General features: G+C 37.6%; 2 protein-coding genes across 6 annotated transcripts in view; one reads left to right on the forward strand and one right to left on the reverse strand.

Moving 5' to 3' along the window:
• The window catches only part of KIAA0825 (KIAA0825 ortholog), a 227978-nt gene extending 216588 nt beyond the window's left edge, over positions 1-11390 (reverse strand). For all 3 annotated transcript variants that reach the window (XR_006177965.1, XM_042866314.1, XM_042866315.1), the window contains exon 1: positions 11309-11390. The gene's annotated coding sequence lies outside the window, so the exon portion shown is untranslated. The remainder of the gene's footprint in view (positions 1-11308) is intronic.
• Positions 11391-11465: 75 nt separating this feature from the next.
• The window catches only part of SLF1 (SMC5-SMC6 complex localization factor 1), a 42713-nt gene continuing 26614 nt past the window's right edge, over positions 11466-27564 (forward strand). For 2 of the 3 annotated variants that reach the window (XM_042866280.1, XM_042866279.1), the window contains exons 1-6: positions 11640-11908; positions 12081-12156; positions 15849-16092; positions 19089-19251; positions 25252-25383; positions 26411-26464. In XM_042866280.1, the coding sequence (XP_042722214.1) occupies positions 11870-11908; positions 12081-12156; positions 15849-16092; positions 19089-19251; positions 25252-25383; positions 26411-26464 (708 nt within the window). In that variant the 5' untranslated portion in view covers positions 11640-11869. Of the gene's footprint in view, positions 11909-12080; positions 12157-15848; positions 16093-19088; positions 19252-25251; positions 25384-26410; positions 26465-27564 lie in introns of all 3 variants that reach the window. The other variant, XM_042866278.1, reaches the window with a different exon arrangement.

Raw genomic sequence — 27564 nt, forward strand, 5'->3', positions numbered from 1 at the left:
AAGTCATGAAAAATTGATGTGCAATAGCAATCATTAAGACTTCTGCATACTTTATGGAAAATTATACATGCTAAGAAAATTCCTACCAAAATTCCAGGATCTGGAAAAGAAATCTTATAACCAGTTCCATCAATTCTTAATCCTCAATTCTCAGCTTCATTCCCTCTGAAGTAAACAAGGCAAACTGTATGGACTCAAAGAAAGAATACAGTGTTTTATCTAAGTCTAATAACAAAAGAGAAAATTAAATTTTCCCTGGGACTACCTCCTTCTTCCCACCATTTGCCTCTCTTGTCTCTTCTTCTGGTGTGCTCCCTCCTTTACATTTCCCAATGAAGGTAAGTGCTGAATGGCTTTGTTAAGTCAGAAAAATAATCTATAACTGCATTTTACTGTATTTGCTGCTTAATATATCCCAACAGTGAACCTAGCATTTAGAATCTATCATATCAACATAGTCATCATGATCCAAGCTGCAAATAATAGAGAGTGTCACTGTCAATTTTGCTTTCTCACACTTCTTTCCCTTCACTTCATCTGATTTTAATAATCCCTGTCAAACCACAAACAGTCCAAATTACCTTCTTGACACAGAAGCTTTCAAGGAAGAGACAGAATCTCAACTTTCATTTAGCAACTACAAAAGCAAGCTGTCCGACTGGACAAATATTATTTCCAGTCTTGACAATCTCTACAGTAAAGCATGCTTTTTAATTTTCACTGAAGCTGCCAAGGGTTTGATAAAAGCTTCTTGTTTAGTGCAGACTGACTCACAGGATTAGCAAACCAACAGTGGTAGCTGTGTTTAAAGAAGTAAGCACTTTCAAAAAAAAGAAAAAACCACATGCAAAAGGTGATAATTTCATGTCATAAGTTAACAATAAACTGCGTTAAAAATAAGATTATACAAAAAATTCAATTCAGAAGATTTCGTAGGATCTGTTTCAAGATCATTTTGTTTCTACAGTTGACCAATGGTTGTTTCTAGAATGTAATATAAATCAGACTTTCAAGGAAGACAGCTTTATATTCAACAACATCAGTGACAGTCTAAGAAAGGTTAGCACTTGACAACAGGAAATATGTTCAAGGCAAATAACCTTCTGCAAAAGGACAAGATCTGTAATTATTTTCCTCACTGTTGGCTTGTCTTCAAAGTAGATCTTGATAATGTAACTTGCTGCTTCACACACATCAGTTTAAAAGTAATTGATTTCTGTGATGAAGCACAGTATTGTATAATTAGCATTCTATTTGATGTTTATGTGGATTAATCAAAGCATAATACATTTCAGTATATTTTCTTCACATAGATACACTAGACTCTCTAATCATGGGGAAGTCTACTGCTTCCTAACATTTTGACTTATTTAAAGTTTCAATCAGATTTTGAAGTGTTACTAGTTATAAAAAAAAAAAAGAAAACAGATCAAGATGCTGCCTATAAGAAGCCTCACATAAAATATTTGTTTTAATACCTCAAATTGCCTGTCTAATATATAGGTGTAATTTAAGACCAATCAAAGGTGTTTTAAAAGATTATTCGGTAACAAGTCAGAAAACACCAAAACAATAAAAGTCTGTTTTTCATGAATTTATAAAATCACTTTAAGAAATGGTTTATGCCTAGATAGTGTTTACAGTTCTACTGCAAAGGAACTACACTTTCTACTAATACTGTACAGTTACAGGACTAACAGTTTGAGCTCACATCTGGATCTCCATAATCACTAATGTTCACAGGAAGATCACAGGATCACAGAATGGCTATTTTTTTCAATTTTTTATATCACTAGGTACTCCAAGGATAAGTTGGTAATATGAAAAGAATCAAGTGGGCTGTATTCCTCATCACCCACTATATCTGCATAACCTGACACAACTCATTGATCCCAGTAAAACGGTATAGTAAGAATCAAAATCGCTGTATAGTATACTATTCATATTTCAAATAATCCAGCTCTCTATCTGTACTACTAGATGATATAGCTCCCTATAGCTCCCACTTCTTGGAACGATTACAATTTTTATTACAGTTAGACCTTTGTACCGGTATGCAGTAATGACAATGCATATAAAAAGACTGGAAACGTAGATTGATTGCACAAAGAGATTCAGATAACTTGAGAGACAGGGCACCTTTCTTGACCTTTACTCCCAGGGTCAAGGGAGGTGATTAGAGTTCTCTGTATTATGGAACAGACAGTACTCTGCTCCAAATACAATAAACAGAAGGGAATGCTGCACTGCTGTACCACAGCACCTTCAGAAACAATAAAAATCATAATTTCAAAAACAATGGTTTCAATTAAGCCATGTCTTCTACACAGCAAAGAAAGAGATACCTTCTTCACATTTCTTGAAAAAGTGATGCTAGTGTAATCTGAAAATAATATCTACACATTTCTTACTTAAAAACATCTAGTCATTTTTTTTTCTATCTGGCATAAAGTGGTAAGAATTCATAAAATAGTTAATCTGAGCAAAGTGCCAAGATCTTCCAAAAACCTCTTGATTTTAAATGCAGCATATCTAACATTTTTCTCAATCAATAAAAATTCATACATATTCTTGATTAGAAGCCAGAAGTATCTTCTTTTGAACAGGTCTCATTTTACCACATGGTTAGAACTTTAACACATGTGCAGTATAGCAACTCAATTTCAGAAGAAATTGGTGTACAATTCATACAAACACTTAAACATAAATTGAGTCACTGTATTTTCTTCTCATATTTGGTTTTAAGAGACCGTGCATAATGTTCAAGTAACTCTTTTTTCAATGGTCCTTTGCAAAAAGAAATTACCAAAATTATTAATAGGTAATATTTGAGGAATTAATACCTTCATAAATAAAAATCGTAAGTGACTACGTATTTGTATAATTTCTCATTTATAATACTGAATGCTTCTTAATTCCAAGTGATAAAAAATAGTCCAAATTCAAAATGTTAAAAAGCTTTAACTTTATAAATCTGCATTTTTGTCATTACCTGTTACATGAATCACATTAGTTGCGTAAAACTTCACTTTGTTGTTCCAAAGGTAGAAAAGCAACAAGGAGACATTTGCAGATTAAGAAACTAGAAGGCCTCAGAATCTAACCAAATAGCACATGGTAGCTGAAAGAAACCTTTAGGTATCACATAACTGAGTTACTGTTTCTGACCTGCATGGAAAAGTTGCATTCAGATTAATCTATTTTGTGGCTTCCCCCCCAAAACTGAATAGCAAAACAAAAAAAGGAAGTTTGAGGTGAACATCATATTTTAAGAAGTAGAGACTGACTGCTGCACCTGCTAGTGTTTGTAAATACTAACGTAAAGAAGGAAGTCAGGTGGATAAAATCTAACTCAGAAAAACTATACTCTACTCCTCCTGCATCAGCTCTGCTCTCTGCAAGCATACCCACCAGTGTTTACTAGGCAGCTATACAACCACTAGTGGTGGCATGGGGTAGTGAATGGCAGCGAGCAACTGGTGGAGGCCTGCCCACAAGGCAGCAGTGCCAGTTCACGCTAGTCTTTTATCAACAAAACTACAATGAAAATGGTAGACTGCACAAAGCAGACTCATTGACCTTGAACAGTCATACAGAGGGAATGAAAGGACTGTTTACACAGGCATGCTCCTGAATATAAAGATCCATTATGCTTAATGGGAAGAGTATGTATGAGAAATAATAGGAAATATTTTGTTCAGATCTTTTGTTTCACAATATTTTAGGTAATCTTAAAACGTATTTTGAATGCTTTCTACCTGTATTCGGTTCTTGCTTTATTCCTTATTCTGCGGTTTTTCATGCATTTTTTTTTTCTTTTTTCTGTTTTCTTAAAAATCATTATTTATATGGAAAAGTTTTAGCACAGCACCCCAGCATTATAGTTCCTATAACTGTTTTCTCAGGATTTCTGCAGAAGAATAAACAAAGACAAGAGGAAGTTTAAAAGAACTGTAGATAAGTCTGACCATCAGCCCCTATTCTTTGGCCGATACTTTCTCATTTGTACTTCAAACGAAGAACAAAGCCAACAAAGCCTGTACTTTTTGCATTGCTTTTATTACTTTTCTGAAAATAGAGGCTATGCAAAAAGCTGTATTAAAAATGACAGTAAGGTTGTAACTCCAGCCCACAAAAGCCAAGAAATATGAAGTTAGTCTGACATTCAATCCTTAAATCATGCAATCATGCTTCTTTTTTAAAAAGCAACAATGCAAGTTAATGACAAGTTGTCAGCTCTAACTTTGAATTGCCTGAAGTTTGTCATTTGGTGTTTGTGTCACAACCTTAATGTTATTTAAATGTAGTTTTTAGTATCTATTATTTAAAAAGGTCTGCTTTACGACAGCATAAAGCTTTGAAGGAATAAACCTCAAAGTACACTGTAGTGCTGGTATGCCACTTCATTAGAAGTAGTGCATAAAACATATGCTGTTGACAAATCTAATTCATTAAAGGTAAGGTAGATGCACTTTAAAACAACTGGATGGCATCATTATCTACAGTTCTTTTTATAAATTATTCCTCTTTTCCCTTTTGAGTGAACTTGTCAGTGTTGCCTTTTCAGAATGGGAATGTTTTTAACTTAAAATTCGATAGTTTCAGCATGTTTGGACAAGTTAAATAAGTATCGTATTTGCTAAAATTGAAACTGTAAGCAGAAACACTCAAATTGATTATTTTACCTATATTAACTAATGAGAAATAAAATTAGGCAACAATGTATGAAGAGGTTTGATGTCATCAAACATAAAATCTAAAAATGAGAGGAGGAAATTACAAAGTAGAGCAGAGTAATGTCCTGGCAGTCTTTTGCATTGCCATTCAGATGACTTAAACTTGATATTGAATCAAATTCTGCAAGAGAGATCAGGCACATCACTGAGCTGACAGCTAGCTAGCTGACACAGTTTTAAAAGGGGGAATTGATAAACATTACTCAGACTTTTAGGTAAAGACCAACCCTGGCATAAGAACAAAGGCTATAGAAGGGTTTATAAATAAACTTAAGCTCAGATTGAAGAGCAGTAAACTCCTTGAAAAGCTTTCTCCAGCAGGTAGTGAATTCAAAACAGCTTAAACTCCATTTTTGACTATCAGTGCCTAGGAAACATGGCCATTTTTCTATTCAACCCAGAAGGAATGAAGTTCTTCCATCACTAGTGGTCTTCTGAACCCAAATCACAGTGTGAGAGCTTCAATTTTAAAAAATGTAAAAAAGAAAGCTTTTGAATACTAACTATATTATTTGTTAGGGTTACATTTCAGTAATCACATAGGCAATGCAACAATTGTCTCTTTCAAAGACAAGCTCACAATAAAACTTATCCTGAAATCTAAGTGGTGTACATTTTGCTTGGAAAAATTTTCACTGTAATTTAAACACAAAAAATCTCTAAACACAGCTTATTTAGGTCTATTTTATGTAAATCAGTTTCTTCAAGTAACTCTGAAACTTCAAACCAAAAATTAATGATTAACGACATTCTAAATAGCATCTGCCATTTAACTTTGAAGATTTTTGTTTCTCCTTCTATCATACTGACCTTACTCTCCTGTGAATGGTCATCAATCTTCAATCTTCCCCCAGCAAAGCACAGGAAGTGTTTGCTGCACTAAGTGGTATCTGCTCTCCAGAAGACATGTCTCAAACGCTACTTATCCCCAGAATTTATGAACTAAAATAAAAATAATTCCACTTACAACATTCTCTTTACTGAAAAGATCCATATTTTGTTGACCATTGTTACCAGCAAGTCTTAGTGCAAAGTCACTTTTTAACTTCTGTAGAAGAAGGCTTCTGTTTACCTCTTAACACCAGGGAAGCAGGTCTTTGCATATCTAAGCTCCGTTTTAATCTGGCAGTACAACTGCCTAACAAATCTTTGAGGATACTGTTGGGAATGGGGCAGCAGGAAAGAAATGCAGCAGCAGGGGTAACAGCCTTATAGAGTTTATGCTTGCATAGAACAGCTCATAATGCATTCCCTGAAGAATCTTTAATGCTCTCCACAGATTCCTGAAAAGATACTGTCCCCAGTCAGTGATTTCAGCACGCTGGTACTTCAGCCCTTAATGATGATCTTTATGAGCAATCATGTTGCAAGAGGTGCTGCCAACCTCAGTGCTCCTCTGTCAATACCAACACTGCAGCCGGGAGAAACCACTAACAGCAATTACCTACTGCAATAATAAATACTGCTTCACTGGGTAAGTGGAAGAAAAGGAGTGACCTTATCTACACCACTGCTTCAAAGCAAATCTTTCATTCTGTGTATGAGAGACTGTCAAAGTGCTTCCTCTGCAAAAGGTCTAGCTGCCTTTTCTGCAATCCTTAGATTATTTTTAGGAAGTTATTTGGAGGACCTCTCCAATTCTCAGAAGCTCTTGTGACTACAAATCACAAAAGGATGTTGCTGACTCCTCAGCTGAAGGTATTTTTCATTCACAGCAAAGAGTGTTATCTCTGGATGGAAGAGTGACTTACATGTCTCAGTTTTGGTACACCAAAGACAAGAACAATCAGACAGTAATTTTCTGAATAACAACATGCCAATCCACTTCCAAATCCACAAGTGTGATGGGAAACAGAAATTAGGCAAAATTTCTTATCAATTCAAATAAATTCAAATAATAAAACATTGGGTGTTTAGCACATTTGGCTCAACTGACTGTCAAATCCTTCAAGCCTATCTGAACAGAAACCTATCAAATGGCAATATGTTCTTACATTAATATGACTTATTTTTTTGTATTATTCGGACAGTTGATTGTGGATTGATTTTTCGCAAGTACTGTCTCCTTAAGAGTATTATTTCTGATAAAAGCCACCAATGAATATATTAAGTTACTACTGTACTATAGCCTTTAAGAGACTAAAGATACAGCAGCATCCTAAGCCAAACTTCCCTTGAAAGTATTATATTAAAAAAACCAAACACCATCCTGCTCTATTTTGAAAAGAAACAAAAAAATCTACTACAAGTCATGAATGATTGAAGTTCACCGATGTAGTGCATTTTAATAACTTCTTAGTAAGTGAACTAATACATGTATCTAGCAGATATAGCTTGATATCATTTACAGAAGAGTTACTGAACAAGTTGTGGAATTGCACTATGTACATTTGTCTCTCAACAAAACGCACATTAACATAACATAAACTGGCAGAACAGTAGATGAATGCCAGGACATAAGGCTAAGCTTATAGAAACCCCAAAACCCCCAAATAAATAAACAAACAAACAAATAAATAAATGAAAGTAAGCAAAATGGTTAAATAAGAGAATTGATTCCTCCGAAAAAGGCCATATAGGATGATTTTGAACAGAAACACAAAGTTATGATAATTGAGAGTTTACACAGTCAGTACAGCTTGAAGAAAAGCAACCATTTAACAATGCACGTTCTACCATTCCTGTATTCATCAGCACATGAAAGAAACCAGAAGTACTTCACAGAAGAACTCCTAACAAACTATTCTAGCTTCTGGGCATTTATATTATGTTATTACTTCTAATTCTAGTAGTGATTTATCGCTATAGAAGAAAGTTTTAAATTTTTCCTTCACTGTTACGACAAAGCCAGAGTCGGTGCTTAATACTGATGACAGCCTTAAAAAATGGGTTTAGAACAGGACACAAAGTTAGATTTTTCTCCACAAGAAGGCAGTGTGGAGACACTTTGTACTGTTTTTGTTTTTATGTCTGACTTTTCAGTGTAGCTTCAGGTTGTTTTCCCAAAGCTGTGATTACTGTTTGACCAACATTTGCCATTTTAATTTTTTTTTAACATATATATATGTGTACACAAGCAGAGAGTGACAACTGTATAAAAATTAGTAGAAAAAAAATCTTAAAAAGAGGACAGAAAAACCAGCTCTAACAAATCTTTTTTCACACTGTGTAGTAAATCAGCCAAACACTAAACCTCCCTGTATGATGGAAGATATCGCATGGCAAGGTACTGGTAGAAGAGGAAGCAGGGGTGGCATCTGAGGACCCAGCAGTGCCCCATAGGAGAGCAGCTCCAGTTGCTCCAACAGGGACCTACTACTGCCACAGCCAAGCCACAAGAGAAGTTGGATGCACTCTGGGAGAGCAAATGTAAGAGAGGGAAACACTGCTGCACGACAACAGCTGGGAGAGAGGGATGAGAAATGGGAGGGAAGCAGCCACACAGGCACTCGGGTCAGCACAGGAGGAGGGCAGGAGGTTCTCCAGGCAGAGCTCTCTACAGCAGTGGATGGGGCAGTGAGCTCCTGAAGGGGCAAAAAAAAGTCCATAAACAAGTGGCAGAGATGAAGAGTTACCGACTGACCACAAACCCCATTCCTGTTCCTCTGCACCACTCAGCAGAACATAGCAGAGAAAAGAAAGTTGCTTTCCATTCTCACTGATGTGTCTGTCGGTAATAAATTACATTATTCTCCCTACACTAGTTAGTTTTGCCTAGTATTTTGTGATAGTAATTGGTGAAGGATCTCCCTATACTTATCTCAATCCACAAGCACTATTTTCACTGTATTTTCTTCCCAACCTTTCTGAGGAGACTCGGAGGGACCTAAGAGGAACCACGTCTCTCTAGGAAACAAAACTAAGAAAGAAGCAGAAAGAAGTCTGGTAGAGATGTGCAATGGAAACAACGAAAGTCAATTCTTTTTGTGAACGAGTAAATGAATACACATAAAGAATTATATATTTTTTTAAGTGGAATGTCATTTGTATAGCCCTAAGAATAAAAAAAAAGTGTAAAGAAATATATCTAAAACCCACAGACCAAGCGATTAAATATAGTTTATAATACTGAGCAATTAAACAACATATTTGACCAACACCTTGAAAGAACAAAGAAACTGAGGGGTACTGGAGCATGCTTCTATTAAACAGTCCACCCCTTAGATTTATAAGAACTAATCTTAACTCATGAAAATAAGAACAAAATGTAAGAAATATTTAACTACTATGATCAGATCACAGTAAGAATAGGAAAAAAGAATTCAGATTCAGAAAAGAATTCAGATTTGTTACAAAAAATAGAGAAAGAGCATAAGTGAAACCCAAATTTAGCAGGCATCACCAAAAAGAAGGTAAAAAACATAGTCTTAATGTCTTAAAGTTACACTTCAGTAACAATATATTTTAAAGTGAACATGAAACGCTTGACTTCTCATTTCTTTTGACTTTCTGTATCAGACTCAAGAAAAAAAAATATCAATTTCTAAAGACAACAGTTATTACACAAGCAGGTAGCTTCCTTACAGTGTTGTACACTGAAGACTTCTCTAATCTGTTAAGAGCCCTGTGGCATAGCACTACGGTTACCACTGCTTAATAACTGTTAATAATAACACTTAACTTCAAAGTAATTGAAGAGTGATGAGTAAATAAACACAGAATTAATTATTCTGAGACAGTTTTATTGTTTTCCTCTCTTTTTTTCTAATACGGAAAATTTTCAAGTAACAAACAAATATTATTTAGAGGTTACAAATTAAGCGTAGTCTAAACTTTATGTTTTGAAAAACAAACACATCTGGGACTTCCTGCATTTCAATTATGAAAATCAATACTAGTTCCTGTTGAGTGATGACGACTCACTAGGGAAGGTGTAAAGGTGAAACAGGTACATAATAGAGAGCATAACTAATTTCCACTGTCAATCAAGTAATGCAAACAATAGAAACAGCTATTTGATTCCGAATATTCACGTAGATGTTAAAAGATTTTTCAGTGCCAACAATAAACACCAATGACAGAGGTAGATGATGATTGCTTCTTCACTGTGGAGCACAAAAATATAGCTCCAATGTTACTTAAACTAGATAATAAAAAACTTCATTAAGCAGTAAGAGCAGCAACCTAAATCTGTTTTCACTGGGTCTTCACAAGTGGTCACAGCTTTTGCATAACTTTACCCTGCTGTTACAATAGCAGCGAGTCTACAGACAGGATGAATGTTTTTCCTTCACACAGTTATTCAATGCATGGCTGCATGTCTTATGTGCAGCATTAAATCAAAACATAGATTGGAATCCAAAATAAATTTCTCACCATCATCTTCACTAAGTCAGTGGGGTACCAGAATATTTTATAAGCAGCAGCACAAGGCTCACAAAGCCAGGTAAATTTAATTTTCCATTTTTGATTGTTGGCAAGCTCAGACAGGTTTAGAACCAGGTGCCCAACGTACAGCCAAATTTTAGATGTCTAAAGCCCAGTGGTTGCTTTTTGTTTCTGAAATATTTGTTTGATTTCCTCCTAGAATACTTGTTGTAAAGCAGTGATGAGTTCAAAGCCTTGCTTCTTCTCCTAGGATGCTGTACACAGCACTTCAGAAAGTGTTGCCTTACATATCTCAGTTTACACAACTTCAGAAAAGAACAGTTGTCTCAGTGTGCAGAGAATTGTCCACTGCTGCCTCCAAACTGTACGGGAGGGGGAGAAAGCAAATTCAATTTTCTAAGGAAAAAACCTCAATCTTTTCTTCTTTGTGAATCAGGATGCATGCCTTCAACTTCTCAACTGCAAGTGTAAGAAAGAAAGTGTTCTACAAAGCCTATTTTATTCATTATGATGCACTGAACTATTTCTCGTGTACAACCCATTCTCTATCTGAGGCGACGCAAGGAACCAAGAGCCATGCATCACACTTTGAAAAACAACTGCCATCCTAGTATTTCTAAGTTCGAAATTGAGCACTTGATGTACAATCAGAATGCTAAACTACTTTAGGAAGCTTCGTAGTTTAAAAAAAAAAAAAAAAGTCACTAAATTCGATAGGGGTGAGTTTGCCTCAGCTTGTGCTCCAGCACCCAGTGTGAGCGGAACAGAGACCTGGGAGATCCTGAGGCTCAGAGAAGGACACAGAGCACCTGCACCCCTGGGCTAGAGGCGGCATTTCTATTGGTTCTACACCGCGGTCTGCTCGGCTTCTATCAGCGTCTTCGGCAAGACCAGCTCCTACTCCTGCGAGCAATGAGAGCCGTGATTTTCAGTGGCAGAAGGCACGGCCGAGCCCCTGAGGCGGCGCCAGCGTGACTCCCAGCACAGCCCTCCCGCCCCGCCTTCCCGGTCCCTTTTCCCAGCGCAGGGGAGGCCTGTCGCCACACCACCGCCTCCTCCGCCTCCTCCGCCTCTTCCCCTCCCGCCCACCCTGGCCCCGCTACAGCCGCCCGAGGAGTCGGGAAGTGCGCAACGCCGTGGGTCTCGCCCACACCGCCGCCAGCAGAGGAGGCCTCGGAGCGCCTCCCGCTCGGCACCGCGGCTTGGCCGAAGTAGGGGAAGGCGGCCCCGCCGGGGTCACTTACCCACTGGCCGGGCTCCCCGCTCGACTCCGCAGCGGCAGCCCCAGCGACCGCGAAGCGTCAGTGACAACGGGCCGGAACGGCCGCACCGCCACATCCGGGGGCGGGGCAGGGGAAGGCGGGAAGGCGGAGGGGAGCGGTGCGCCTGGCGTCAGGCGGGATGGCGCCTGCCGGGCCCGCGATCCGCGTGCGTCGGGGCGGGCGGCGAGCGGCTTCGCCTGTGAGGAGAAGGAGGAGGAGGAGAGGAAGAGGAAGAAGGGAGCTCCTCCGGGATCGCTCCGTGGCGGGGCTTCGGTGCCCGGCCGTGAGCGTTCGGCCTGCGGTGGTCCCCAGTGGGTCCTCCGGCAGCGCGGCAGCTCCCGGCGTGTCGGTGGGTAACGCGGCTCCTCACGGTGTGCCTACCGTGTCCTCGGAGCGCCGGTGAGGGCACGAATACGATCGTCGTAACGTGTGCTCTGTGTGCCACTCGGTCTGTTTGCTTCTTAACAGGCGGCGGATGGCGGCCGGAAACGGAGAATCCAGTTCACTGGATTTAGAAAGAAAGAGAAAAAAGCACTGCGTGAGATGTTACTCAGGCTGGACTGTGTTTTTGTTGATAATAAGGTATTTTTTATCAAAGCGCGTGATGGTTAAGGCGGAAAGGGAAAGCAAGCTATAAAGTAAAACACGGTGTAGTAATGTGGAGTTATGTATTAATAACGACAACAACAAAAAAAGGTAAATGTTTCCACTGATAAAGCTGTTGTTGTGATTTCCTTGTTTTGTTTTTAATTAGAAATACAGGAACTGCACACATCTTATAGCAAAAAAGCTTTGCAAGAGTGAAAAGTTCCTAGCTGCCTGTGCTGCAGGTAAGTAGGTTTGCTAAAATTTCAAGGAACCAATACTAGAACTGAACAGTTAAACTCGGTTTTCATTTCAAGAACTGGGAGTCAAGTTAGTGGGGGCAGACTCCTTGCAGTAGTGTACAGCCATAAAATAAGGGATGTTCTGTACTAAGATAAGGAAGAACTTCTTAACTGTTAGTATGGGAGCACTGGAGCAGGCTGCCCGGAGAGGTGGGAGGTTGTGGAATCTCCTTCTTTGGAGGTACTCCAGAATCAGGACCTGGGGATTCTGATACATGAAAAGCTTAATGAGCCAGCAGTGTGCTCTTGCAGCTCAGAAAGCAAATGGTATCCTGGGGTCCATCAGAAGAGGGGTGGCCAGCAGGGACAGGGAGGTGATTGTCCCTCTCTGCTCTGCTCTTGTGAGGCCACATCTGGAGTACTGTGTCCAGGTCTGGAGCCCGCAGTACAAAAGGCAGGAAGCTGGTGGAGAGGGTCCAGAGGAGGTCCCCCGAGATGATCAGGGGACTGGAGTACCTCCCCTACAAAGACAGGCTAAGGGAGCTGGGCTTGTTCAGCCTGGAAAAAAGAAGGCTGCAGGATGACCTCATTGCAGCCTTTCAGTACCTAAAGGGAGCCTATAAGCAGGAGGGGAGTCAACTCTTTGAAAGGATTGATAACTGCAGGACAAGGGAAAATGGTTTGAAGTTGAGGGAGGGGAGATTTAGGTTAGGTGTCAGGGGGAAGTTCTTTACAGAGGGAGTGGTGAAGTGCTGGAACAGGCTGCCCAGAGAGGCTGTGGATGCCCCGTCCCAGGCGGTGTTCAAGGCCAGATTGAATGGGGCCCTGGGCAGCCTGGTCTAGTATTAAATGTGGAGGTTGGTAGACTTGCATGTGGCAGGGGGTTTGGAGCTTGATGATCCTTGAGCTCTCTTCCAATCCTTGCCATTCTGTGTTTCTGTGACTTTAGACCCATCTGTGCACCTGCCTGTGTGACCAGTTGTAGGGAAGCTGCTTTAGCAAGGAGGTTGGGATCAATCTTTAGAAGTCCCCTCCATTGTAAGGACTTCAGAAGTCCTTACAATTCTGTGATCCTTCGAATTACAGAAAACACCTTTTCCTCATTCTACTACTCTTGTGTTTAAGCTTAGATTTACCTTTTTGCGTTATTGCAAAGTGATATCACAGTGTCTTTTTTTTTTTTTTTTTTTTTAATTGATCTTCCCTTGTGCCTAGATAAAAGGTTTCTTATGTATCAGTTACATTGTGAAGTCTTATCCAAACATTGTAAATGCTTAAAAACAGCTCCTCTGTTCACAAAGAAGTGAAATTTCTTCTGACTGGTTCTTGGTAATATCAGGCAAAATAGTCACTAGTAGGCCAGTAGTTATATACAGAGAGAAGAGTTGAACCCACTCTGGCTATGTAGTACTCCTTGGAAAGCAGCCTGGACCCAAGATATGATTTGCCTTCAGTGTTTGGCTCTTATTTGAGCCCAGAGTGTCTGCACCCTGTGTCCACCCTTTCTGGTCGGACAGGGAGCACAGGTACAAACACATTGCCTTTAGTCCCTGAAGCAGCCACATCCACATCCCTTCACCAGGTGCTAAATCATCAGCGTAAGCTGTGACCTAATGCTTTCCCTACAACAGCTCACTTGAAGGGAGTGTGCAGAAAGAGTTGTAACTGATGAGTAGATTTTTGATACCAAACTCAATACAATGTTCATTGTTCAAAGATCACTGTCACAAAGTTTCTGCTTACTGTAGCCACTGAGAACTACAGGTTCTTGCTGCTGCCATTTTACTGACACAAGTCTCTTGCTCTTTTTTTACTAGGTTCTGATGCTAAAATGCTATGGTCAAGCAACTAAAAGTGCATTTAAAATGATAATTAATTAAGATTTGTATTAAAATATGTTCCCTGGAAGAATTTTATGATAAATTTAGAGAATTTTAAGGAGTTGAAAAATTTCACGGTCCTCATTTATTGACTCTTTAAGTGTGATCTTTACTTTTCCCATACTATATTATAAGAAATTGATAAAGCAGTTATTGGGCAGGATTTACTTGAATTGAGGAGATTGTAGATAGAAGTATCTAAATGTGGACTTAAGTATAAAGATACCTGAAAAATGAATGATTTTATGTTTACACTTTTATACTATATATGTATATACGTACACTTATATACTATATTTGTAAGCATTCTTACTCATCTACTGCTGCTCAAATTTAGGAATACCCATAGATTGTTACTTGTAGCAGTCCAAAATTCTGATCAAACTGGTATCAGAGAGTAGGTGATAGACCAACATTTTCATGAGAGAAAGAATGTTAAAATATGGATGAATTTCTGGTCTAGCATTTCATTTTAACTCTTGAAACTACACATTTTAGATATCAAATCCATCTATTTCTAGTTTTGGAGATTTAAACAAATGGACACCACTACTGACTTGCTAATGCAAAACTTTTATGTTACTCTCTTTACAAACTTTCTTATGTACCTTCTAATACATCTTAATCTGGAAGAGGCACCAGTTTTGCATAATCATTATTCTTGCCCTTGATAACAGAACGTGTTCATTCCTACTGTAATTTTTTCCTGTGATCACATTTAAACTTGTCTTAGTGAATGTAAATACTGACAAGGATGCCAGTTCTCATGAAGTCCCCAGCAGAACAAATTTCTGAGATAGAATTTTCAAAATGAAAGAGATTTTTAATATCCAGGTTGTGCACAGCATACCTGTTGCAGTCAGAAGTGTGCTGGTACCTATGCTAGGTTATGTGGAAGTGTTAGGTTATATAGAAGTACCGTCTGTGCACTGAGACGTTCTGCCAGTCAAACCTGCTGTTCTGCAAAACCAATTAAGTTCACACAATTCAAGTCAATTTCTCTTTCAGTATCTTCTGTAGGTAGTATTTCAAAAAAAGGAGCAGGTTACTTAACCACAGCTCTTGACCTGAACCCATAAGAATAGAGACAGAGAGAAACAGGGAAAGATCATTATGTGCAGTATCAGAAGCATACATGCAGAAGGTAAAACAAGAGAGGTGGAGGAGGTGGAGCCAAAGGAGGACAGGAAAAGGTTGAAAGAAAAAGAAAAATGCGTAAAACAGTATCCTCCTAGTATTGGTATTCACTATACTTGTGGTGTTAGTAAAACAGCTTGCATGTTAGAAACATCATCTTTATTTCCTTATTTTTAATTGTCAGAGGCAAAATATTTCTTCAGTGTATGGAATTAATTCCTTAGCCAAAAAAAAAAGGATCCGAAATGCGCTTTGACAGCATTGTTACATATCAAAGAAGTGCACCAAATGCACCTCAGATCTGCCTAGGTAACTCTGTAAAAGTGTCAACTTCTGTTAAAAACGAAGGGTAGCTAAATTCCTTACAAGAACAAAATCTGGGAAGTTGAAATCTTCCATTTGCAGATAGACAAGTAGTTCATCTGGGAAGGGTAAAAAGGTACTTGATCATTAAAAGAAAACAAAATGATCGTTTTCAGTGGTATTGTAAGATTTCTGAATTTAAAGCGTAAAGATGAGAACTCTTGTAATAGGAAGAAGTTTTTCAAATGGTACTTGTAATTCCAGTTTTTATTTGCAGAAGAGAAGTTTAAGTTAATTTTATAGTAGATCTTCAGTTGATTGCCATTTGTCTGCGCTAAAAAATCTTTTGTGGTTGACAGTTCATTTGCTTTTTAGGAAAGTGGATACTAACTAAGGAGTACATAATTAATAGTGCCGAAAGTGGCAGATGGCTTGATGAAACAACATACGAATGGGGATATAAAATTGAAAAAGACACCCATTATTCACCTCAAATGCAATCTGCACCTAAAAGATGGCGCAAAGAGCTGAAAAACTCTGGTGCTCCAGGGGCCTTCCACAGATGGAAAGTTATCCTCGCTGTTAAGGAAGGTTATAAACAAGTGGCACCTATTAGAAGGTAGGAGGATTTGTTTTAAAGTTTAAAATGAACAATAGAATGTTTATCATATGGTTGAGCAGGTCTTCTTCCGTTCCCACTGATCTGGTCCATAACAACCTCTGGCTCTTCAAACTCTCAAGTCATTTTCATCAATATACTTCCATACAATTTACGAAGAAAAAAAAAAAAAAAAAAAAGAATCCTTAAGTTCTTTGGTATCACTGCTTTTCTAGTTTTCTTTTAGTATAATGGTAAATATAATAAGCATTATTGTGTTTTAGTAAAGTAAACTGCTTACAGAGACATTCCTCATAGGACGAGGTAAATAAGCTTTCACTTTATCAGAGTACTGCTTTATTTTGTTTGCATGTTGCATTCAAATGGTAGCCAGAACAGCTTATACTATCTCAATTGGTTGGAAGACCTGGGCTAGCTTTGAACTATGACATAAGGATCTGAACTGCTGTTATCTTGTTTTATGTGCTTTAAATGTATGCAATGCCTATGCAGCTTTGAAGACCTAACTTTTCTGATAACGTTTCTGATATAGTGTAAATGCAGGTAGTTCAGAAGGGAATGGATAAAAAATATGAAGGAAATAGAAAATAAATGATGTGTGAGAAATTTGGGACTATCTTTTTTCCATATTCTCTCTACATCAGCAAGACAGGTTGAAAAGAGGGTCTCTTTTTAATACTGCTTGCCAGACACCAACAACTGGGATCCTTTTATTCTGTCAGAATACACAAAAAGGTAGACATTTTTTGCCTTTAGCACATATTACCTTGTAATGAAAGCCACCATAGCTTTGAGGAAAAACTGATATTTCTATAATAGGAGAGCTGCTTCCAAAAGTAATTTCTCCTATTTTATTATATTGGCCCACAACATCAGGCAGATACTGATGGTGCAGCAGTAGAGGTTGAACCTGTTCACCACTATCCTCTTATATGTTGTTGCCATGTGACAAATGGCAGCAGGGGAGCAGTCTGACAAAATGGTATCTGACATGGAAGTACATAAGAAGCAAAGGCGAATTCTTCCATGACTGAAAAATGGCACCCGCTGACATTCATCAATGCTTGCTGAATGTTTAAGGAGACCAAACATTGAATTTGAGCACTGTGAGGAACTGGGTGCTGGAATTTCAACAGTGGCAACATTGACATGAAACATGAAAGGCAAGTCACATTCTAGATGGCCATGCACAGCTGTCACACCGTGAAATGAAGAGCATCTCAATCATGCTGGCAAATTGTTAGATTACAATCAGGGAAGTGTGCAGAACTGAATATCAGCTTCAATGCATTGGAAGCTATGGTGGCAGCATTGAATCATCACAAAGTTTGTGCCACACACGTTCAAACAGGAAGAGAAAGAACATGTATGCGAGTTTGTCAGGACTACTGAGCCAATACAGGACTGAAGGTGGCGGTTTCCCAAGTCACATCATTACCAGTGACAACAAGATGTAGTGACCACTATGAGCTGGAGTAAAAACTGCAGTCCATGGAGTGGCCAACATGTGAATTATCTGTCAAAGAAAACGTTCCAGATGCAGCCCTCAGCAAGCATATCTTTTGGGATAGAAGAGGGGTGATCCTTCTGGATTTCCTGGAACCTGGCAAACTATTAGCTCTGATTACTACATCATGTAGTAAAATCTTTCAGAATTGGACCAAAGAAGAATACACTCTTTCTCTTGAAACACAATAATGCCAGGCCCCATACGAGTTTGAAGGCCATGGAATACACTGCCAATCTAGATTGTCCTGCTGTACCAACTGTATAGTCCAGATTTGATGCCTTATGACTTCCATCTGTTCAGATCAATGAAAGATGGACTGTATAGGCAACATTTTCCTAGCAACAGTGCTGTCATAGCAGCTTTGAATCAGTGGATCGCCTCCAATGATACAGATTTTTATAAGTATGGCATGCAGACTCTTGTTCATTGCTGGCGAAAATGCATAGCTAATAGTAGTGACTGAAAAAGAGTGTTTTGTAGATGAGAATTTGCCTTATCAAATAGTACTATTGTGCTCTTTGTATCTCTGTTGTAGTTTCCACGATGTCAACAGTTACAGAGCGGTTCGGCCCAGTTCCATGACTAATGGGGTGAGGGACCCATATACCCACGGCCCAGGAAAGGGAAAAGAGGAGAGAGCAGTTAGATGGGGGATGGGTCTAAGACCAAAACAGCAACAATCTGAGGAGGAAAGTTATTTTGCTAAATATGATATTGGAATGCAAGATAACACAATATAATACAGTACAATTGAAGTTAATAAATACAATGAATGTCTAAAAGAAACCGAAGGCTCTACTGTAATGCTGAAGGTGAGCACACACACTGCCGGGATGAGCTGAAAAGGAAGAAGAGAGCCATGTGATGTGCAAAGATTTTATCTTTCCCTTTGAACAGAAATGCAAAGTACCTGGAATTATCGGCAGTCCATGGAACTGAAGCATTAACTCTTTAACTTGCAGTGCACTACATGATGTTATGATGTGGAATATCGATAAAAAATTATAAAACCATGACACATGGAAATAAATAGGAGGCATTGCTTTTGGAACAGCCTGTGAAGTTGGCAAACAGCATCCTGAAGACAGCATCCTGAAGATAGCATATTATAATTCGGAAAGGCAGTGTTCCATTTTTGGTACTTAGCTGGTAGCACAACTCTTAATTGAAGTATCAAATATCATAATGCAATAACTTACAAATGCTGTCATCTAAGAATTTGACTTTTTTAATACACAAGTGAAGCTTTCTGTCAGATATGTGGGATGCTTACACTGATTTTAATTAATAGTATTAAGTTGTGAAGAGAGGTGCCTTGTTAAGTATGTTCCTTCTGTTTCTCATGGCTATTAAGCAGTTTTTTAACCTGGTGAAAGTTGGGGAATGTCATATATCTACACTCTCATATTTGTAGTTTATGAAAATTAATGTGAAGCACTATGAATAAAATGCATTAAATAATATCTTTTCAAATCTGTTTGTTTAGAGTTCTAGAAGCTGGAAAGGCAACAGTGTGTTCATCTCAGGATGTCGAGAGTGATATTACTCATGTATTCGTCCTTAATAAATTTTTTCCTGTGCAAAAAGAGAAATGCTTCTCTGAAGCTCAATGCTACCCTTTGCAATATGTAGGAGATTACCTTTTGGAGGTAAGTAAATTGAAAAAAGTACCTAAAATCGCTTCCATCGTTACATTTTATGTCAGGTTTACTGACTGTATGATGCAGCATTAATAATAATGGGGGGTATTATATGTTTTGAAATTTGATAAAAGGTAATCAACTGTCAAGTACTAAGACAACAGGAGAGGTTTCATCAATATGTATAGGTACTAGAAGGGAGAAGTACAAAAAGAACAGAGCCAGAACAAGAGACAGTGGGCATAAACTGGCACAGTAAAGATTTCCTCTGACCATCAGCCAGCACTTCTACTGTGTGAGTGGTGCTGCACTGGCACAGGCTGCCTGGGAAGGTTGTAGAATCTCCTCCTTGGAGATTCTCTACATGGTCCTTGGCAACATGTTTCAAGAGGGTTTGAACCAGGTGGATCTAGAGGTATCCTCAAGCTTGACCATTCTGTAATTCTGTAATGCAAAAACTGTCCTTTTCAAAGCAGTGTTTTGATTCAGACCAATAGAAATGGCACCAAAGAGGCATGCTTTATTTCTGATTCCTATTTGTGTTCCTTCTTCACTCCTGTTGTGTGATATTACTGCTGGATAAGTGAATTGGACTTCAGGATGAAGTTCAAATGTAGTTCACCATCAGATTCAAATGGTTCAGATGGTTCAAAAAGTTATTCAAAAAACACCAATAAAAATCCTACCTTTTGTTTATATTCTCCTCATTTTGGTAATGACTTAAAACATTTAGGCGTATATTTATGTCTGTTTGTCTATGTCATAGGATGATTAAGGTTGGGAAAGACCTCTTAAGGTGATCAGCTCTGTCTATCAACCGGTCACCAACATGCTCACTAAACTATGACTCTAAGTGCCACATCTACATTTTTTTTTCTATGTAGGTGTAAGTATTTTTTCTGGGTTTGACATATGCTATTAAATAGGGATTTAGTGGCTTTATGCTTCAGTATAAATTATTTTGTTAACTAACTTCAGTTATTCTACTTTTCAGTTTATAACATTACAGTCTATGGTAAAATAGTAAGATTGATACTCTTAACTCAAAATAAATTTGCATGCAGTCCCTAATGACTTCGGAAGAGTTGGTGCTTGCCATATAAATTTTCTAACAGAGCTGTTATGTTGGACAGAGGATATTCACTCAAGACTACTTCTGCACTAGGAATCTTACAGAAGTTGCTCACCTACATTATCTTTTCAGTCAAAACAGAGTGTGTTTCTACAGGAATTATGATTCCTAAAATAGTTTTATGGTCTGCTATCTGAACATACCTTTAACTCTGCCTTAATGCGGAAGGATCATTCCATGTATGAGGACAGTTACTATTAACTGTACTAGAACATGGAATACAGTCCCATCAACAGAGAAGCTAAGACATGAAGGCCTAGATAAAAATTGAGGTACCTTATTTGAAGGTAAAAGTACTGAAAGTCATCTTGCCAGAGAGTTTTTTGTCTAAATGACAAAGTGAGGTGAAATATCCAGTACAGCGTAAGATTATTCAGAATGTGAGATTTATCATTCAGTTTCTAATGCAATCAGAATAAGTTAAATTCACAGCAATGAAAAAGTAAAACAAGAAAAACAGCCTAATTCTGTCTTTCATCATTCCTTCTGAACTATGAGAGGAAATGACACTGCTCACTGATTTTTCTTACATGCTCAGTACTCACTAAAACTCTTTCTTTTCTATTCCCCCTTTGAAACTATGAGAAGCATCTCATGATTCATAGTCCTTTGTTTACTGTGACCAATATTACCCTCTTTTACAGACTGTTTTGATGTGAAATTCTTTGTGGGCTGAGACCGTGACCTTGATACTCATTCTTTACTGTGTTCATTCTTTCCATTCTGGACTGCTGGTCTATTTTGTATTTTTTTTCCTTCTTAAATCCAGGCTTTATTCCTCAACTGAGGCATGCACAATTCAGACTGATGAAAGTAGGAGTGGTGCCAACACTATGTAATGTATAGTAATAATCAACTTTATAATGAATGAGTAAAAATCTACTCATTCATTATAATAGCTACACAAAGGCTAGATTTTAGATTTTAAAGATGCCTGGTCTGCAAAGGATCAATTTGCCATTGCTTGACATTCCTGAAAGACCACTCAATTACTGGTTTTGAGCAATGTCCTGGCAGAAGTTGATGGATTCATTCTATTTGGAAAATGGATGTGAAAGAGGGCGTTTAAAATTGACCAAATGAAAAAGTAATTGATTCTTTAGCTTCTGTAGTTATGTATAGCACATGTCCTTCCCCAGAGCTCTTTCTGTAGAAAGAGTAAAATAAAAAGAGGTTTAGCTCCCTAAATTCTACAAACTGTGTAAACTGTATAAACTGTAGTGTTCAGTTTGGTGAAATGCTTACGTATGTTGGGTATTAGATTTCTAGTATGTGTATCTGGCCTTTGACACATTTCAATTTGGAAAAATCAACAGTATTTAATGCTTGAAAATCAGGAAATTCTCAAATCAAACTGAAAGTTACATAGTGGGAGTATATCTTGTATATCACCAACTTTGGCACAAAATAATTGGCTTGTGAAGTAGTTTTGGGCTTACACAATAGATAGATTTTCCAGTATATCTTAAGTACAGAAAAAAAGCACTGAGGTTTTGAGGAAAACACTATCTTGAAAGGAACTTAGGAAAAAGCCAAATATCAGCAAAGGTGTGTACAAGCAAAACAGATAACCAATCTTTCTTTTTCACAGAAGTGCACTGAATGTTCTATGAAATTCTGTACACTCACAGTTCACAGTTCCCGCTTCCATTTTTTCAGGCCCTTCATTTAGGTCACATTTATAATGCCATTAGAGGTGTCGTGTATTTGCGTCTCTCAGGAGATAGTTTACCAACAGGAGAGTCACATGCACTATGCGGAATTTCTTAACGTTTTGTCTTAGAAATACTCAAAGGACTGAAAAAAAAATTCTACAGTTTTATAGTTCTTCAGTGGCGGATGATTAGAAGGAACTGCTAAAGAGGAAAACGTTGCCCTTGCAAATAGGTAGATGCTAAACCTGTGTTTTGTGATTGGGCAGCATCTACTTCCGAAAATGCTTTACGTTCTTCAGATCAAAGCATATGTTTTGCTCTTCCCTTTTCAATGATGAATAAAGCTGTTACGAAAGGGCAAAAAAAGGGTAAAAGAATCCTGGTGTTTACATACTGACTAAAACACACATCCACATGGGAGCTCAGTCTAGTATCATACTCTCTTACTGAAACTTGTTTGGAGAAATTACTCAGTATGACAGCTCTCAGCTATGATAGCTCTCTGCTAAAATAGACATTTGATGTAGGAAGTGTGTGTCCAGTACTTATGCGTGTCTCACCTTCTACTGATCACAGTGAGAATAATTTCTTTCTTGCTGTGAACCCTGAATTCATCTGACATGCAAAAATAGTATTCCATCTTAACACATCTATTAATTTACAGATTTCTTTTTTTCCTAGATCTCAATAAACTTGATTTAGAGAACACCAGTTTCTGTTTAAATGCATCTTGAGAATTCAGAAAACTGCCATGACATTTTGTCTCTTAAAAAGACAAGGGGTAAACATAGGTACAACACTTGTTCAGATGTCTTAGGCTCTAACAAAAAGAGTTATGAGCATCTCTTTTTTTTTCATTTCTAGAAATACTTGGCTCATATTTTATTAGGACTTAACGTAAAATGTTCCAGCTTTGTAAATCTGTAGTCCTGCTCTTTCACTGCTAATTCTATGAGAAATAAATACTCTCCTCATAAACACACAAACGTACGTCCTATGGTTTAACACTGAAATCAGATGTTAAATTGAGCGAAGCAACATGGTATTCTTTTTTTTTTTTTTCAAGTGGAACTGTATATAGTCATAGGCATTCAGATGGTTTCTGATTTTTTTTTTTAAACAATGCTTTGTTTTGTCTCTGTGTTTCAGTATCTGTTCTAAAATATCTACCTTGTAACTCTGGTGTTAAAATAACCTGTGTGAGTGTCTTCAATCTGTTAAGGTGTTGCTTCTACTGGTTCAAGATATTAAAGCATATGCATGATTTTAGTGCACTATCCTTATGTTTAAATACAGACTTTAAAATGCTTTGTTGGCTGTGCTATAGAATTTATAACGCTTTGTCCAGATGGAACTATAAATTATCTAAATACAAGTATTTTTAGAAAAGTGTTGAAAACAACATGCATAAGGTATCACAGGAAGTAAAGACTAGTTAATTTGTCAGAGTAGTTCACTTATCCTTGGCTCATCAAACTCTTTAAACCAGTTTTCCAGTACTTCACACACCAGTTACTGTCACAAACACACTTGACTTAAAGAAGACTAATTTGATTTCTTGCCAATTACTAGGGCTGCTCTGAAAGTAATGCCTCCTATTTTATTAAGTTGATTCACAACATCAGAGATAGATTTGGTGGTATGGCAGTAAAGGTAGGTAGAACTTTCCCACTTTCTTTGTTGCTGTGTGACAGATGGGAACAGAGGGGCAGTCTGACAGAATAGCATCTGATATGGAAATGTAAAGGAAGCAAAGGGGTGACATTGAATTTTTCCATGTGTAAAAAATGGCACCCGCTTACACTGATGCTTGAGGAACATTGATGGACTTCAAACAGTGAGTGTGAGCACAGTGAGGTGTGAACACAGTGGTGTGTCTCAGCAGTGGTGGCAGTGGGTCACCTCCACTGGTGCAGATTGTTATGAGCAGGCAGGCTCTTGTTCATCACTGGTGAAAATGCATAGCTAATGGTGGTGTCTGTTGAAAAATAGTGTTTTGTAGTTGAGAATTTTATCAAATAGTCTTCTTGTGCTCTTTGCATCTGTTGTAGTTTCCATGGAAGTTAAGAGGAAGCATTACTTTTGGAGCAACCTACACAATAGAGTAAAATAATGAGCCAACACCTTCACCTCATTCATCCCTTCTTCTCACATAGAACTTCATTCTTGAATCTTCTGCCTCTTCTCTAGAGGTGTGGGTGGGTAGGGAGCATAGATTGTGTTTAGACTGTAATGTTTTGTTTCTCTTGTTCTTTCTCTTCACATCCCTGAGGACCCTCCCATGGGATGCAGTTCTTCACAAGCTGCTCCAGCATGGGTCCCCTATAGGCTGCAGTTCCTGATAGGAGGTTTCATGGGCTTTTCCACGGGCTGCACTTGGAGATTTGAATTCTGTGATTCTATCTGCACTACACAGTGCCCATAGGCTGTGGGTGGACAGCCTGCTTCACCATAGGCTTTTCTTGGGCTGTAGGGAGCTTCTGCTTCACGTCTGGAGCACCTCCTGCCCTCTTTGTGCACTCTCCTTGGTCCTTGTAGGATTTCTTCTGTCTTGTTTCTCACCCCATTTCTCTTAGCTGACATTTCACATTAGTTTTCCACTTTCTCAAATATGCTATCTCTGAGGACTCAACTCTGGCGGCAGCAGGTCCCTATAGGAGCAGCTGGAGTTGGCTCTGATCTAACAAGGGGCAGCTCCTTTTCTGTCTGCTCTCACAGTGGCCACATCTGCAGACGTCCTTGCTATCAAAATCTAACTATGTAAATTCTAAGCAGCCTAAAATGAAGAAGCTGTTTTATTCTTAGTCTGTTAACATAAATGACCCTACAACTTCTAAAATTCGAATTACTAGCTTTGTATGTACATCCTTAAAACTAACAACTAATAGAAAAGATGAGGTTTTATTTTTTGAAAAGTCCTGAAAGGGAATTATTATGGAAATAGCTCTTGTTTCAATAGCACAGATGGGGCCAGAGTTAAAGTCAATTAGGCAGATAACTTCCATTGGTAGTTCTCATGCTGTAACTGCCTATGACATCAGTGATGTGTTTCCACAGCTGTTTGTGTGTCACATAGTATTAACCTTCAAGTTTGAATAAGCATGCATGTAAACAATGATTTTACAATAGAATGTAAGAAAATATTTCACTACATAAAAGCTAATTAAAAGCATCAGTTTTGAAATTAAAAAGTGATGTTTTGTTTTGTTTTGCTTTGCATAGAAGGATATACAAAATACTGAAGTTGCCCAAATTAAGTGTTTTCTGCCAGCACAAGAAACTGACAGAAACAAGTCTAATATGCAGCTTATTGAAATGAAAAATGCTGTGATAAAGCATATGTATTTTGTTGAGGTAAGTTTGACATTTAGCTTATACTTTCTTACCATAAATTGTGAAATATATATAATGAAATTTATCCCTCAGTATAGATGCTGAGCTAATTAACTAGGTATTTGACCATCTTTTGTAGTAATAATGCCTTTTAAGAACTATTTATTTACTACATCTACAGTTCACCAAAATAAAATTTAATAGTGGTAATTGGGAGGTGTGGAATGATGTGGTAGTGAATGAAATATGAAATAGAAAATGTGTGGAAGATGTGGTAGACTTCGAAATCTCGGTAATTCCCCAGTCTTCTTGCTGGCAGGGCAGTGAAAGAAGCCAAATAGACCTGGACCCTGTACTAGCACTGTTCATCAAGGGCTAACACTCAGGTACACTCTCAGCCTTGTTTTGGTCACAAATTCACCACATCATAGTATGCTATAAAATGTTATAAAGAAAAGGAATCCACCACAGCCAAAATCAGTGCAAGTTTATCACAGGTGTACCTCTTAACAGATTATTTTCTCTTCAACTATTACGTAGTTATGTCCGAAGAGACTAATTACAGTCCTAAGGACACTGTCTCCTAGAGGACTTTCTCTGGAAATAAGAGTTAATAACATTGTAGCAGTGAGCCATAACTATATGTAACAGGAATAGTAATGCATCCTTGCACCTAATACACATTCTGGGCGATTTGTAAAGGGTATCCAGGGTTTATATTTTGTCACTGAAAAGCTGAAAGTACTTTTACTTTCAAATGGTTAAGTGGACCAAATGTAATAAGACTAATAAAAGTAATGTAACAAATGCATAAAAAAGAAGCAGACAATAACAGGAAAACTGAGGAGAAAAACTGACCATATATCAGTCCCCCATTTCTTGATTTTGCCATCTTAATTTTAAAAAGATAAATACAAATAGGTTGTTTTGTTGAATGTTTAAAAAAATGTATTTTTTAAGAAATTGTCTTTTGGTCTTCTTTTTATGCACTATTTATAGATTGTTTACCAATATCCATTGTACAGGTTGAATTTTTCTTGTTTTGTAGGCTGCAAAACAGAAGTTTGCTCATAAAGACTTTCTGAATAAGTGCAATCCAAAGGTAAGGATTCTTGCAAAGAGTATGTGTTGCACTTATGAAATTTTGTATTGAAGTTAGGTAAACACTCTTCTATTGTGAAATTTGCTATTGAAGAAATAGTTTTTAAAGTGTATTCAAATTACTGAAAAGTTAAGAACATTATGGGATACTGATTAATTTGTTTATTGTTCCAGTCTGTTGTTCAGTACTGACTACTGCCTACCTCTCATGAAGAGAGAGAGGCAGAGGATGGAAGAGTAGAATTGTTCAATTTAGTTCATTTGTCATTTTTCTTCACATTAAGCCAAATATGTATCATAAATCAAGTAAGGTCAGCACCAGGTTTTATCAAGTTTTTGTTTTATCTGAAGTAAATAAATACTTAATAAATACTTCGAAAATATTCCCTATTCTATCTCTAAGACTAAAAATGAATTCTTTAAATAAATTTGTTGAAACATTCTCTCTCAGTACTTCTATCACTGTAAAGGTTAAAAATGGGAAATACTTAAAGCATATCTATTAGGTTGGTGCATTTTTCTGTAGCTGAAGACTCATTTTCATCCATACTAGGTACTTAGTTACTTGATGTAGAAATGAAGTCCCAGCCTTCACAGAATCCCTTTTTATTTAATTTCTTTCTATTGAAGGGAAGGAAAAAATATTTTTAAACATAAGCACCAACATTCCTTTATTATTGTCCTACACTGCAATGTTAATATTTAGTTTAGTGAGTTTATGAGGCAATAAAAGTTTAGATTTCATAATGCTTCTGAAAATAAATTGTTATTCTGCACCCAATATAATTTTTAATTTGAATTTTTTTAATCTAATACTAATTATTTATATAATATGTATATGTTACTGGTTTTTATTGCTTTGTGGAATATCTATTGCTAGCCTTTGCATTCAGTGTGGGTCTTTTATTGGTAGTATATTTAAATCTGTTAAACACTTCTCTAATATGATTCCAGTGAGTATTTCAAATTGTATTGGAAAAGTAAAAAAAAGAAAGTATCTGCAAACTAAATTAACTGATTAGAGCTATGTATTATATTCAGCTTTGCTGGTTCCGCTATCATTCATTTTCTCTGTATTTTTTAATATATTTTGACAGCTTC

This window comes from Lagopus leucura, unplaced genomic scaffold, assembly GCF_019238085.1.
Source record: "Lagopus leucura isolate 7727_CA_CO unplaced genomic scaffold, USGS_WTPT01 Super-Scaffold_810, whole genome shotgun sequence".
Taxonomy (NCBI): Eukaryota; Metazoa; Chordata; class Aves; order Galliformes; family Phasianidae; genus Lagopus; species Lagopus leucura.